The sequence below is a fragment of the Aspergillus undulatus genome (genome assembly GCF_047715775.1).
Source record: "Aspergillus undulatus strain CBS 261.88 unplaced genomic scaffold BDV17scaffold_58, whole genome shotgun sequence".
Classification (NCBI taxonomy): domain Eukaryota; kingdom Fungi; phylum Ascomycota; class Eurotiomycetes; order Eurotiales; family Aspergillaceae; genus Aspergillus; species Aspergillus undulatus.
The window spans coordinates 114,414-129,305 of NW_027396662.1; the positions used below are offsets into that span (position 1 = coordinate 114,414).

The 14,892-nt window shown below is 52.5% G+C and overlaps 2 protein-coding genes across 2 annotated transcripts; both read right to left on the reverse strand.

Moving 5' to 3' along the window:
* Positions 1 to 2,480: 2,480 nt before the first annotated feature.
* sclB (putative C6 transcription factor) lies at positions 2,481 to 4,189 on the reverse strand (the record flags this gene model as incomplete). Its single annotated transcript, XM_073760495.1, has 2 exons — positions 2,481 to 3,452; positions 3,539 to 4,189. 2 exons carry the CDS (start codon positions 4,187 to 4,189, stop codon positions 2,481 to 2,483), a joined length of 1,623 nt encoding a protein of 540 aa, XP_073611944.1.
* A 7,455-nt stretch (positions 4,190 to 11,644) lies between these two features.
* Positions 11,645 to 14,545, reverse strand: BDV17DRAFT_294799 (ATP-dependent RNA helicase DBP10; the record flags this gene model as incomplete). The annotated part of the gene is made up of 1 exon (XM_073762924.1): positions 11,645 to 14,545. The coding sequence occupies one exon, from the start codon at positions 14,543 to 14,545 to the stop codon at positions 11,645 to 11,647; it is 2,901 nt and encodes a 966-aa protein (XP_073611945.1).
* Between the last annotated feature and the right edge of the window lie 347 nt (positions 14,546 to 14,892).

The window sequence follows — 14,892 nt, forward strand, 5'->3', positions numbered from 1 at the left end:
CGCACCGCAACCGAATCGGCATACAGGTTGATACTGTATGCTCCAGGGCGCATCGCTTCCGCTTTGTAGCGCATTTCCTCAGAGCAGGTTCATTCATTTGAGCCGCGGTTCCGTTGTCACCAGGTGTAGTAGCAGTAGTTCCTTGGGTGTACTTGAGCACCTTCCAGACAGAATCGTATATCTTCTCGCGGTCCGTGTCCGCGTCAACGTCCGCCTCGACTTGAGCGAGTACTAGTATGTGGTGATATCTGCTAAGATTAATTGGTCAGGTTGCAGTACAGTCCGGCAAGTATAGATAGAGATGGATATATGCCTTGACCTCGGTGGGCATTCCACGTTCGCGGGCAACTGTCTGGACGTCAACCTAAGGTAGTACAGTTATTCTTAGTCAGAGATAAGGCCTAGGTCACTTGCTTTGTTGTTCTTGGTGTTGCGGGAAATATTCAACATGATGTCCATTCCTCGAAGAAGGTCGGCAACATCGTTATCCGTGAATGTTGCCGTAGGACTTCGCCAGACTTATAATATTGTTACTGACCACCGATTTATATTCCCAGGTTGCTCGACAGACAATCGATGCCGCAAATCCACACCATGTCGGATTGGATGGTCGTGCGCATGGCGGCTACGGGGCGACAGCTGATGAGAATTGTAGTTTGGAAGAGTGGATCTTGGGCCATGATTTGCTGTGCAATTGAGAATTGCATCCGAAACTGCCGACCTCGGCCAGGCGGCATTTACCTCCCAGGTAATCGCCCTGAGATAGAAAGATGTGAAGGTTACGAGGTTCATATGTCACTGGTATCTCCCAAGGGTTCGACATTGTGGGGAGGAAAGCCGCGAAGCAGCAAACAGATGAGAATAATGGATCATACGTGAAGCTAAAATCTGCCTCTTCTTTTGCAGTATTAAGGAAGTCACAGCGTTTCTGGTAATGAACAGGGCAGTGCTCTGATGGTCTATTTAATATTGTTGGAAGGAACTGCTGATAATGGTGTTGACTGCTTTCTTGAGCTTGGTTGCTGCTTAATTGTCATGGTCTGAGACTTTAGCGGAAGGCACCTTTTTCGGATGTTGGATGTTAACCCATTTCTCGCTCTAGTCTGCATTTAAAGCAGGTCCACATGCCAGACACGTTACTTACCAGGGCTCGGCCATTTCCTGGGCGCTTGCAGGCCACAGGATAACACTGTTGATGACGGTGTTGACACTTGTACTGCCAACCTGGCTCCTCCTCCTCTGAGTCAGTGCAGGGGATCCAGGGGCTGTCTTTTCTCTTGGCACAACCTACTCGTCGTCTGCTCGAAACAGCCGACGCAGGAGGCATCTGGAGAAAGGAGACCAGCGCATGACGTCAAGAATCTTCAAGCAGTGGAAGTGGAAGTGGAATGAGGTGTACATCAGATGGAGGAAAATAATGCGACCTGGTTGTGGAAACCGGACGAAGAGCCTCAGATTGATGCGAAAATGACTGCTGCGCCGGTAGATCTCTTATCTACCTAGACGAAGTGCAGGTCAAAAGGTCCAGGGAGATCACGAGATGTAAGCCATACGACTGACTCTTCAACTGTGACGGTTTGCATTCGATCGGATGATCTACCGAGGTTTCCATTCAGGTCCATGAAGCTACCAAGGCCGACTCATGACTTGACCAGGAGAAATATATTAGGCGAAGGCAGTCAGGACTTGAAGTCAAGTCCGATGCACACGGTCTCTGACAAGCTCGATCGCGGCAACGAGGGTGCGTGAGAGAGTTGAAAACGAGAAGAGATTCGGCGGGCGAGGACGGGATATTTATAGGGAGATCCGGCAGGCGGCAGCCTGGTAGAATCCCAGTGGTGGTGATGGGTGCTGGTCCGCGGTGGGTGAGAGTCTATGTTACAGTAGCCGGAAGAGAACAACGTTGTGACAGTCGTCAACCCCGCAATTATTATCAAGTGTGGTGACACCAGTGGATGAACAGAGCAGCGCAGTGACAAGAGACGGTAACCGCAGTAGGGTCATGTTTGATTAGGTAGTTTAGTTAGGGCTTAATCTGAAACGACCAGGCGATCACCATGTAGCGGAACAAATATGAGATGGTAGTACATCCCCTCGGGGAATCCAACGCTGTCTATGACAATGAAACATACCTCAGATCCTGTCTGTGGGTTGATTATCCTTGGGAAATGCAACACGCCATGCAATGAGATTCGAGCCAAATTCCAACGCCGATGCTATATGACGCGCAAAATCGACAAACAAAGGAGATGACAAGAGATTGTGAACGTAGTGTACAGTCAATAGAACAAGTGCAACCGTTTCTTCGCTGACCTGCCTGAGACCAACATTTGAGGCAAGAGTAGACAAAGGAAATATACATCAAGATCGTGATTGTCGCTGTAGACGTTGCTACAAGCATTATATATGATTTCCCTGCCGCTCATGCAGAGACGAGGGATTCCAGCTTGGAACTGGGTTGATTAATTGGCGAAACCGTTTTAGTCGTTGACCATGTCGTCGAGCGCCATCTTGCGGCGCTTTGCTGGTCTTGATGAGTCGCCGTCGTCCACGTCATGATCCCGCTGCTCGTCGTATGTGCGAGTGGGTGGCAACTGCTGGGATGAATCTTCGGGAGAAGATAGCACACCCAACAGTCCCAGACTACCAACCTCAGAAGGAGCCTGGCGGACCTGGTCACTGGGCGATAGGGGCTCCACAACGCCCGACTGATGCTGGCGTGGATCCTGCATTTGCTGCTGCGACGGCGACCATGGCGCCGGATACGGCTCGGTCGGTCGGGTTGGCTGGGGGTTGGCCACAGGTGATGGATAGATTGGAGGGAGCCTGACCGGAAACTCCACGTACGCCTCGCGAGTATCCCTTTGAACGGAGCCTTCGGCCATCGGCAGTCGGCTTATGACGCGAGGGTTCTCGGGATATGGGGACATTGGCACACCGTATGCCTGGTGATATTGCGGAGGCGATGGCGTAGGGTGCATTCCTGGGTTCGGATAGGATGAAATCGGTCTCCCAACGCCTGCAGGCATACGACCAGGTGCAAGAGCCGGGTTATAACCCGGAGGCATTGCAACATACCCTGGTGGCGAAACAGCGGTCATAGATTGAGTGGATCCAGAGGAAGAAAAGCGTCTATGACCCATCGTCCTCTGCGTTGTCAGGGAAGGATCTATGCTATGCGGATACAATGCAGGCGACCATTGTTGCTGTGGTCCGGAAGCTGATAGCGTGCCCATCATTGCTCTTTGTGTTCCTTGTAAATGTTGGAGGTCAGTCATGGGGCGAAGTTCGCGAGAAGATGTCGCACGATGCATCGGACGTCTTGCTTGAGGGCCTTGGCCACCCATCGCACCGGGAGGATCCAAATGTGATGCGTACGCCCGGAGTGATCCCTCATCCGCTTTTAAGGGTGGTCGCCCTCGCTTCTTATGCGTTACATCAACGCATGTGTCCTGTAAGGTATCAGTGTCTGGCACCGATTTTATTCATATAAGGCACTTGGCCAGGACGACGAAAACTTGTAGAAGCCAGGACTTACCGCTTTCCCGGATAGAACGCACCTACGGCACGGTCGAGCTGGATCGCAGCCCAAGTGCTTCTTCTTGCAGTTGACGCACGCTGATGCAACGTGAGCTTTTGTGCGTCGAGTGGTCTTTTGTGGCAGTGCACGGGGTGCTGGCCCGGTTGTAGCAGGCCCAAATGTAGGCTGAGGATGCGTCACCGTTGATGGCTGCGATGGAGCTCGCCCCGTAAATGTCGGCGGATATTGTGGTGCAGAGAAATGTTCAGTATAGGCGAAGGGCTGCCGTAGTGTGTCATCCCCTGGGGCTGTTACGAAGCGCTGCTGCGTGGACTGTCGAACTGACAGAGGATCTGGAGATTCTGGAGAAAATATAGGCCCTGGCGCAGCTGTTGATGCCACAGCGGTTCCAGAGGAGGTGACAGCAGCGGTCGTCACCGGCTTCGGCAGGTCCGAGTGACCAGGCCGCCTGGCATTTCCTAGAGTCTCCAGTAAATCCTCTGCTGGGACTGAGCTGGACATAGAGCAGGGGAGTGGGAGGTCCCGCGGTGTGCCTCGTCGAGCATTTGCGGGGCGAGGCTGACTATACAGATGCCTCTCAGGACCGGGATTTCGAAGGCGTCCAAACTCTGGGGTCACAAAGGAAGGAGAAAGGACCAGCGATTGCATCTGGTAGATCCTGATGGCCCCGTCTCTCTCTTTTTTTTTTTTTTGGCGCGTCCGATCGACAACACTTCACAATAACAAAAGGCTTGCTGGTTTCGTTTTCGTGGCTGACAGCATATCCAGCGCAGTTTCTAATGTTGCGTTGTAACCTTCTGTTGTGATGTGCTCAGTCGACAGTCACAGTCATAGTTAAGCCGGCACGCTTGCAGTGTGAGGGCTACAGCAGAGCTTATAATCAGTCAGTACCGACTCGCAGTCTGAGGAGTCATAAAATAGGACGCATTGATCAGCGATAACCAGCCAGATCGTGACGGCAGGGTTCCATGGCTTCGATGGGTCCCAGTCGGGGACGATTTATTGCAGCGTGGTGGGCGATCACTGGAGAAAGGGTGGGAAAAGCAATATTGGGGAGGAACGCATGAGTGTATCTTACCTGACACAAAGCTGTAATTTTCCTCTCTTTTTCGTCTCTTTCCCCTCCGCCCGCTTTGAATTTTCTCAGGATTTTTTTTTTCTCCGTCCACGAATGGGGAGAGCGAAGAGACGGTGAAGTATACGGAAAGTGAGGCGTCACGTAAAACCCCGGTGGGTTCGCGCACCCTTATAAATTCTCCTTGCGGAAGACCAGGTCACGGCCTGTAATACCTAGGTTGAGCCGGAGAAAAATAGAGTGACGATAGAGAAGAGGGAGAAAAGGAATAGGAGATTTTCCTCTAGCGTCGGGGTCTTGGAGGAGCCTAGAGGGCTGGCTTCCTGAGCTTGGACGCAGTCGAAAAAGAGTCCGAGGCCTCGATGAGATCAACGAAGCCAAGGATCCAGATACTAGATAGAGGTAGTAGCAGGCGCTTATTGTCCCGCTTCCGTTGTACCAGCTGCGAACTCGAATGAGCACTAGCGAGGATGAGAGAACAGGGACACGTAGATGGGGGTCAGGAACCTAAAAGTTCAGGCAGTGTTAGTGACGCTGTACGCTGCAGGTTTTGGCAAGGCTTAGATATACTTCCTTTTTCAGGATCTGCTCTGGAATGGTAAAGGAGGGACAATTAGAACGGAGCAGTTGAGCCTTGGAGAGGTGGGTAAAGGATCAGATGGCCAGTGCGACGGTGACTTGACTAGCAGCCGATAGAACTGATCTCCATTGCGGCGATCCTATGGGGTGATTGCCGTGCTGGAGAAGGAGATGTAAATAATAAGGCCGGAGGATGGAATAATAGCTCCAATCCTCCGGGAAAGGGAAAAAGCAAGAAGGGGCAGGTCGAAAGAGAGGAACGGGAAGAGGAGAAGAGGATGAAGCGGAGTGACGGTGTTGTGGTGCTGGAGGGGGGAGGGAGTGGTAAGCCGTTCTGGCACCTTGCCAGCTTCCCCTTGTCAATGTTGCCATTCTAATGACTGCTACTGCTACAGTACCTAGACAACAGACAGTTCCCATCAGTTTCTGTATAAAGTGGACTGATCTACAGGCGACGCCTTCACTAGCCGGGCCACGCTGGAATTGTATACTCCGGCGACTCCGCTGGGTCGCGAGCTGTCACTGATGCTCTCGCCAAAAAGAGTTATACCAAGACGAGCTCAAGCTTGGAGGGAGCAGGATTATTGAGAAAAAGGGACAGAGGGCGACAGAAAGAGGGGAAGGGCAGGACGAGATTCCCAATTGCATGCACATCTTCATTTTCCTCAGGCGGTTATTCGACAGACGCACGCCAGGATCGACAGCGGTAGCGCCAATAGTCCCTTGACTCAGTTCGGCAGAACGTCCTTCCCAATTAAGCTTGTCTGGATCTATATTGCGCCCTGTTAATGCTAATCATGAAGAAGCGCTGGCAGTCTCCATGTCGAACACAAAACTGTATCTGGCTCTGTCGTGCCGCCTCCAACCCTACGACACGCAGCCAATCCACGCGACTTGGTTTGCTATACACAGTACAGCGCGCATGGCCAATTATTTACTTCTTCACATGATTTACTTTTGCTGAAGTCATCCCATGACTCAAAGTAAACTAGCGACTGCACACTCCGCTAATATTCCAGGGAATATTCTCATCCGGAGAAAACAGACGAGGCAGACCAAGAACGTGGTTGCCCCGGAGGCGAAGGCCAACCCAGACAGACCCAGGAGAACGGGTCTCGTTCGCTCTTTACGACTAAATATTGAGGAAAAGGATACGTAATCTAGTAAAGCACGACTAACCTGAGGTTTCCCTCTTGTCTGTCGATTCCCATTTCACCATTTTGTGTCCCTGGTACATGTGGATGAGCTCCTCCAGGATCGCGGCTTCGAAACAACCTTGTACGTACTCCAGACAGAAAAGAAAAGAAAAGAAACAAGGTGAGAATAAAAAGAGAGGACGCGAGCTATTGCGAACGAAAGCACCCGGTCGCCACGAGTAATGTCGCCGAGCCGTGACATCAAACATCAATGCATGTCGCGGTCCCTGCCCTTGGCTTGAGGATAGCTAGCAACCTGGCAAGGGCTTCGCTGTCAGTCGCCAAAATGTGATAAGTGACGTTGAAGGAGATTCTACGCTCTTGTTTTCTGCTTCGTCACCTTAGCTATGAGCGAAATCCAGCCAGCGGAGGCCTGACCGGTGCAAAGTCGGTGCTTGACGAATGGCGCCAACTCAGCCGGCCGAGGACGGACTCGAACATTTGGAATGGCAGGCCACCTTTCTCCGCAGAGAAGCTCGTGCAGAGAGTGCAGACCAGACCCCACCCATCATACCCGTACCCCGGCACTGCAGCCTGCCAGAGCAATTGTTGGCACTCTTGCTTGGCAGTCTTGAAGAACGCGCCCAGACGCATTGACTCCTTCAAAGCTTCAGTGTGAGTTAGTTTGGTCACCACAAATGATCTTCGCCGTGGCCCGTCAGTTGGTGAAGATCCATACGAATGCAAGTGGATTTCAACTCCGAACGGCTGAGCGTCACCGGGGAGGAACCCTAACTCGGCGCTTATTATCCCGCAGCAAACGAGATAGATGAAGGGTAAATCAGGGATTGAACTGGAGAGTTAAGAGCTTGAGGCAGGGTGCTGACTGCGAAGAATCAGGTTGATGCTTCTCAGATGTGTCTGCAGCTACTGCGTCCTGGTGGAACGAGCATAAGTTGATCACCTGAGCTCCGGATGATTGCCAACGGTCATGAGTGGAAAATCTCCCGTCACTCTCGTACTGATACAATCGGTACAAGGATCGTTTGGTTCTTGTCCGAAGTTGAGGAAGCGCATCATCAGGAAACGTAAAGTTGTGTGGTGAAAGACTGCGGATGTTGTTGCTCAAATAACGGCGGTTTCTGTTAGTACGTATCCACAATTAATCGTAGGACGTTTGGTGATCATTCTTGCATTGTTGTAGGCCAGTCAGTGTCATGAGGGAGCCGCATCTTATCTCGTCCATTCAGCGGCCAGCTTCTGGCGTATTGATGTCTGACCTCGGGGGATTCTCACAATGCATATGAGCTCTGCCATTGACTGCAGCCCGGCCAACAAGGCCAATCGAAAGCGAGAACGGGCGCAAAAGAGCATAATTTCTCAGAAAATATCCACGGGACCAATGATTCTTGGGCCTAAAGACAGCCCGCGCAGCTAGTCAGGCAGCTGCTAACTAGCCTATCATCGAAGAAAGGGGAAGAAGGACAGACTACATCAATGCGAGCGACTGGGGGTTCCAGTCTTGTGCAACATGACGCACGCGGATACCACAGCAAGGGGGCGTCTGAGATGATTCAAGCCGTCAGATTTTCGGCGGTCAACGAATTGTTCGCTTGAGAGACGGTGAGAAAGTAGATTTGAGACATCGACCATAGTACGGAGTAGTACATACGGCCGAGTCGAGGGGTTGGGATGACGGATTTCCGAACTGCCAGAGGCCGGCGAGCGGTTCATGCAATTTGAAGATGGGACCGAACGCCAACGCGATGATCTACCATGTACGGGTCTAGAAGTGTCAATAGTGCAGCCCGCTAAACGCGCCCTTGCCTGAACAGGTAAAGAGGCGGGTGGACGGCGGACGGTGGACGGTGGCAGGGTTGGTGGCTTGGTGCTGGGGATGCCCTGGAAATATAGGCGAGTGACAGTGATGGTGCTGCAGCCAGGGCGCAGAAGGATGTGACCGTGGGTCAAGTTCCATTCGAGTTCCTACGAGATCATCCATACCATTGGAAGTCAGTCGTGAGATTCCAGTAACTCGATCAGCGTAAGCTACTGTGTCACCCAGGCAGCTGGAACGGGGATGTTACCTCACAGAGCAGCCAAACGAACCGCCTGCAGATAGAGCTTCACCTGGTCATTTGCTTGCAATAACCTCGGTAAAAAAAAGTCATCTCATCTCGACTATGACTGAATTGGTACCGAAAACTCGACGAAAATCGGGGAAGGGAGAAGCTGAAGAAGGGGACTTTTGGCGCGGGAAACGCTGAGCTGCGTTTTCCGCAACGAGGCTAGCCTAGTCCCGTGCAGTGTCCGAGTTGGGCTGCGATCTCCCGCACTACCAATCAACTATTCTCTTGTCTGTAGCCTCAACCCACGAACTATTCATCTGCCATCTCCTCTGCTCCATCGTCAGATCCAGTCACAATGGCTACTGGTGAGTGGTGACCGGACAATTTCACTGATCTCCTTTCTTTTTCTGCAGTTCATCTTGCTCCACTGCCCCGTCATACCCTTGGCCGCTCAGCCCATCAGCCCACCAGCCTAACAGCCCGCCTACCAAGCTCCTTCCTTGAACTTCATCTGTGCGTGACCTTCAGCCGAGCTGCCACAAGCACAGAGCCACAGATGGAATTCGCCGTTCCTGGCGTATGGCTTCGCTTCCTGGCAGGTGCCCGTCAATCCGGTAGCACACCCGTGAATCCTTCCGATACAATACCCAGAGGGAAATCTTCCGAAAGGGTCCCGTCAGCTTTGTAACGTACTTCGCTTCTGTGTGCTGTCAGCATCTGGACATGGGTCCTCATCCAGGCAGGTACAATTGCAGGACCGTTGAAAGCTCTCGCTTGGAAAAGTCACGGGTGACGCATAATTTGTCTTTCCACAGGTCTCAGCCCACCACAGATTCCCGCTACTGTACAACATCGCCGCTATGGTTCGAACTCAGTCGTAAGCTCATCGAAGATTTGAGCCGGCAATCCTTCCGCATTGTTTTACAACAAGACCAATCAATCAGGGAATCAGGCGGATTCGTTTGGCCAACGGATCACTCTTACCAATTGACGGCTATTATTTCTTCGTTGAGTGCAGCGATTCAATACTGCGCGTCGGCAAGCCGAGCCGTGCATACAAGCAAGGCGCCCTCTAGATAAAGCGTTAAAACGACGAGTCTCGGTAGTAATAGTTCAAGGGAGAGCTCCCCAAGCATCTTACATACCGTGTGCCTGGCCACTGCGGATAGGGCCCGGTCATAGCTTTCTTGACCGCTTAACGTAAGTTGCATCAAGTCCAGATGCCCAAACAGCATGAACAAGAGCTTGCCAGAACATCCCTTGCTCTGTACCAAGTCATTGCACGAAGGTTGGCAAATAGTACGCCTACGGCCGTGGCCCGGTTGTTTCGGTAGTCTGGCAGCGATACGACGAGGGGAAGTCATCTCATAACGTGGTTCCCTTGGCGCTGTGCAACCATACCAGAATCTTGCATCATGCTTGTGTTAGCCTCCTATGGCAACAGCAAATGTGTGACGTACGTTGACAGCCTGCCTTCATGGCAGACGCTGAGCGAGCCGTGCTTCTTTCTCTTACATATTGCGATAATGCTTCACGCGAGGGCGTCCGGATCTTGCAGCTTCTCTTCTCTCGGTGAGAGTTGACGGGAGAGAAAAGCTTGTCACGTACAGGCAACCCTCGAAATCTTGTCAAGATCTCGACTTTTTTTGCCACATTCGGATGTGACACTCAGCCGGCAGTGCAAAAATAGAACGGTTTGTTCAACAAAAGCTGAGATTTTGGCCTCAGGATGAGGTCTGGCATCCGTACCGGGCATACCTTGCGTGGTTAAACCTTGAACTGCAAAAACGCGAGAAGTCGGTGAATATGTGACTGGTAATAGACACTCAACGTAGGCGTTGCGGCTTTACGCCTTCTCGCTTTGACTTTCTTAGTTCCGGAATGATTTACGGATATGCCCTTCGGTAAGATCGATCACCGTTATCCTCCCCAAGGACTCTGAATCTACACGCGCAGTTGGAGGCGGCTCGTACGCCAATCTACCGCCTCAACCCCCTACCAAGAGCCAAGGGAAGTCGCTTTCTTGGTTCGAAAAGGCTTTTTATTGCGGCGACATGCGAAAGATAGACCACCTGATGCGCTTCGTGGCGCCGGTGAGCCTCTGTTAACCCAGGTCTACAGTCAACCCTTCATCCACCTTCGAGTTAAGAAAACATTGTACTTCACTCGTGGCATAAGACCAATCTTCCCACATTTTCTTTTAGCAGTTGTCTAGGCCCGTAGCTCTACGTTCGCTTTGGGGGTTTCAAAATGAACGAACGTTTCCGGCTCACTCATCGTGCCAATTTGGGGTTCGCTCATCGAAGCTCAATGCGGCTCGTTCATTTGATATCGCACAGTTGTGATTGAAATATCGTCACATGAAACATCAGAGGCCCTGCCATCATCGCTACCAGCTCATCATCCGGTCCCAAGATAATCTCCGGATAGTTTAACGTTATTCCGTACGCATAAGCCTATTTTCTACGTTGGCGTTGGCGTTCTAGAACAGGCTCAACTCAATACTTCCAGGACCATCAATCTTTCCTATTTCTGCCTCTTCCAGGATGTACGCCACATGTCTTTAAGTCTCCACCGGACGTACGGAGTAGGCTGCACGAAATGAGTGGCATCAACGATGTGACGCGGGCAATCGGATGCAAATGTGATGTCTCCCATGCGACCCAATAATAGGGCCAACGGGCCCCTTTATTGGACAGAGCTAGGAAATGTTACCTAGGCTTCAGGGTATTGATAGAACGTCCATCGGTGAAGTCAGGTCAGCTATTCCCTGACTGAAGGTGTCCTGTGAGCGAGTCAGGATCTTGTTGCTTTTTTAATTCCCTCTGATCAGGATTTGGACAGTTCGTTGGTCTTGCTCGGCCGAGCCTCGGGAGTTTGCGGGCATCTTTTTTTCTAAAGTTTGGTGTCTTATTAAAGAGGTTTCGGTGTCTCTTGGTTGTCAGAGGGTCAATTGAGGTTAGAACAGTCGACTTGATGACTAGGCTTGGAGACTGGAAGGCTGAGCTTGGCCGGTTGGCTGGAGGGGACTGCGGTAACAGACCGCAGCGCTCTGCGTTCAGTGTCGGTCTTGTAATGGTAGTGCAGGTGAGTGATACTCGTCCCAGCTACGTAGAACTGCTCATGAGGCAGTGTATGATGCTCAGGCTGAGGAACTCTCAGTTCCAATCGTTTTAATGGTCTATGTACGGGGTATGAGCGTGTCGACAAGACATAACACAAGGCTAGGAACGACCACATCCCATCACTTCTTCCTCGACGGTCTCGCATTCTTCTCCCTCCTCTTCTGCTTCAACTTCCTCGCCTTGCGAATATCATCCGTATTTCGAATCTCACTCTTACCCCCAGGCAACATTCCCCCAACCTTATTCGCCGCCCGCTCTTTCGCAGCCTCCCCCTTCTTCTTCATCTTCTCATAATCTCCTCTCAACGGATCCGCAGCCTTAGGCGCCTTCTCATTGCGATGCCTAAACCGCTTCCCACCCGCATAGCCACCGCCAAACTCAATCCCAGCACCAGGCGTCTCGGCCTCCCCAACCCGCGGCAATCTACCCATCCTCTTCCCCCTCTTCCACGCATCGAACCGTCCCGAGCGGAAACTTGACGCGATCTTCGCGCCCGATTCACCACGCACAAGCTTCGTCCCCTTTGACCCGTCCTCGTCGTTCTGTCGCGCAACGTACTTCTTATGCCTCTTGTCCCAGCGCATCATCGTGCGGGGCTCACCGAACCCGCGCCCGCCTTCGTCAGCTTGGAGGTCCATTGCTGCGTCGCGCGTTGCGGACGCGAAATTGGCGTTTGTGCCGGAGTGCACGCCGTACGCGCGGTCTTCGGCGAGACTGGTGTTGGCGGGAGTGTAGGACATGAAGTACTCAGGGTTTTGGAAGGATGTTGAGGCGGAGGTGGCGGTGGAGGTCGTAGCGTCTTTCTTGTTTGACTTCGTAGAGGACTTGGCGGTATGGTTCGGCTGGTTGTAAGAAGAGAATGTAACTTCGAGGTCGGATTCCGAGGCTAGGGACATGTTGTCGGGGATGTTGGTGGCGTCTTCGTCTTCGTCTGAGAAGGCTTCTGCGTCTGCGCCGTCGACTCCATCTACCCCGTCTGCACCGTCAGCGGGATCAGGTTTTCCGAGCTCGAGCTCCTCGGCCTGCTCGCGCAACCTCTTTTTCGTGTCGAGCTTATGCCGGACTCGCTTGATGCTGTCTAGGGCTTCATCGGGCTCGTTGGCCTTTCCAGCACCCTTGCCGTTACGCCGGTGCTGGACTTCAAAGATCGTCTCTTGCGGGCGGTAGCCCCCAATGCGGGCGAGCATCTTCTCCCGCTCAGCTTCCATGTTGCTTGCGTCGTCCTGGAAGAGCGGGTGAATGGCCGTCCAGTTATCGGAGGCAACGACCGTTTTTGCACGCTTAGCACTCTCTGCTGACGCTGCGTTGCGCGTGCGCAGGTAGAGTTTCTCACCCTTTTGCGAAACGGCTCGCTGCGCGTAGATGTCTGCGTCGTCGTCTAAAACTCTGGTCACCCACTCGCAGCTTTGCGAGAGGCCGTCACGGGGCAGACTGCCGACCGCGACGTCCTCGGCAAAGTTCACCTGGTCTGCGGCGTCGCGGCCAAGGACGAGTTTGCGGCCGAGGAAGAGCTGCAGGTCAAGCAGGTAGGGTGCGTCCGCGTCCCGGACAAGACTGTAACTCCAGCCTGTCCTTCCGGCACGAGCGGTACGACCGACTCGGTGGACGAAGATCTTCGGTTGCGAGGGGAAGTCGTAGTTGATGACGTTGGCGAGGATAGGGATATCGATACCTCTTGCTGCGACGTCGGTCACGACAAGGATGTTGGAGATGCCTGTTCGGAAATTCTGGACTTGGATCTTACGCGCTGTTTGGTCGAGGGATCCGTAGACGTAAGAGACTGCGAACCCGGCTTCGCGGAGGAGGGAGTAGAGGTAGTCGACGTGGTGCTTTGTAGCAGCGAAGACAATTGTCGAGTGCTGCGTTGGTGACTCTTTCATGTTCACTGCGCGTTCCATCTCTGCTCGCTTGCGCTTCTTGTTCTTTGACTCGTCGGCGCCGGATTCTTTGAGTTCCTTGAATCGTTTTGAGGCTTCTGTTGGGCCAGTGGGCATTTTGATAACCTCGTGCAGAACATATAGTAAAGCGCCCTCCTTTTCGGCAGACTTGATCGAGAAGAACGCGTTCTGCAGATCTGGGGAGATCTTGCTCTCGGTATCCAATCGAATGAGTGTCGGATCCTGCAAACCAGCCCTCGCGAATTCCACCAGAGACTTGGGCAACGTCGCAGAGAACAATAATGTCTGCCTCGTAGAGGGCAATCCATGCAGAATCTCTGTCAATTGTGCAGCGAAACCCATCTCGAACAACCGATCGGCCTCATCAAAGACCACATACCGAATACTCGACAAATCCAAGTTCATCTCGACCTTCAGATGCAAAAACCGACCAGGCGTCGCAATAACAATATCCGGGTTGCCCGCCATCATACCAAACTGCTCCTCGAGACTATCACCACCGACCAGCAACACCGACTTCATATCCGTTCCCTTCCCAAGCTCCTTAACAACCTTCAGCGTCTGCAGCGCCAACTCTCTCGACGGCGAAAGAATCAACCCGCGCGCCCCAAACTTCGTACTATGCGACTTCAACTTTTCAATCATGGGGATTACAAACGCCGCCGTCTTTCCGGATCCTGTGCGCGCCATACCAACTACATCCTGGTCCTCCATGATAACGGGTATAGTCTTTCGCTGAATCGGCGTCGGAACCGAGAACCCCTTGCGCGTGATTGCCTTGAGCAAATTCGCATTGAGTCCCATAGCCTGAAAACCACCGCCCTTCTTGACCGTGCGGCCCTTGAGGTTTGCGCTTTTCCGGTTCGCGGAAGTTTGCTGCTCTGCGATGAAGGCCTCGTCATCTTCGTCTGAGTCGATATCGCCACCCGCAGCTGCAGCGGCGTTTGCTTCGCCTAGAAAGTCGAGGTTCAGATTCTGTGAGGCTGCCGGTGCCTTTTTCGCTTTTCGGGGTTTTGTCGTCGTCTCGACTTCGGAGTCGCTGTTGTCTTGGAAAAGTGCCCCCGTGATGTCGAATTCGTTCTCCGAGAGGGCCGGTGAGGCCGCGCGGGGAGCGGGAGCCATGTTGACAGGCTGACTGCTTTCCGCCGAATTCTTTGGTTTGGAGTCTCGTCGCTGCTATCTATCTCAACTTTTTTTCTGATAACGGTAGAAAAATCCAAGGCGGTGAGTTGTCGGATCATTGATCTTGCCGGGTCCGGTGCAAACAGAGCAAACAAATGGAGGCTCCCCGCGACGCGTCTTCCAACACGTCCCGAAGCGGTAAAATGACTGCTTCTAACTCATTATTGCTGCGAGCTTGTCTTTATCGTTGCACAGCTTGAGCTTCGCGCATATCTAAATATCCACACATAACAATGGGTAACTTTCATCTCCCTCAGTTTCTCTGCATCCCTATATTAATTCCATGA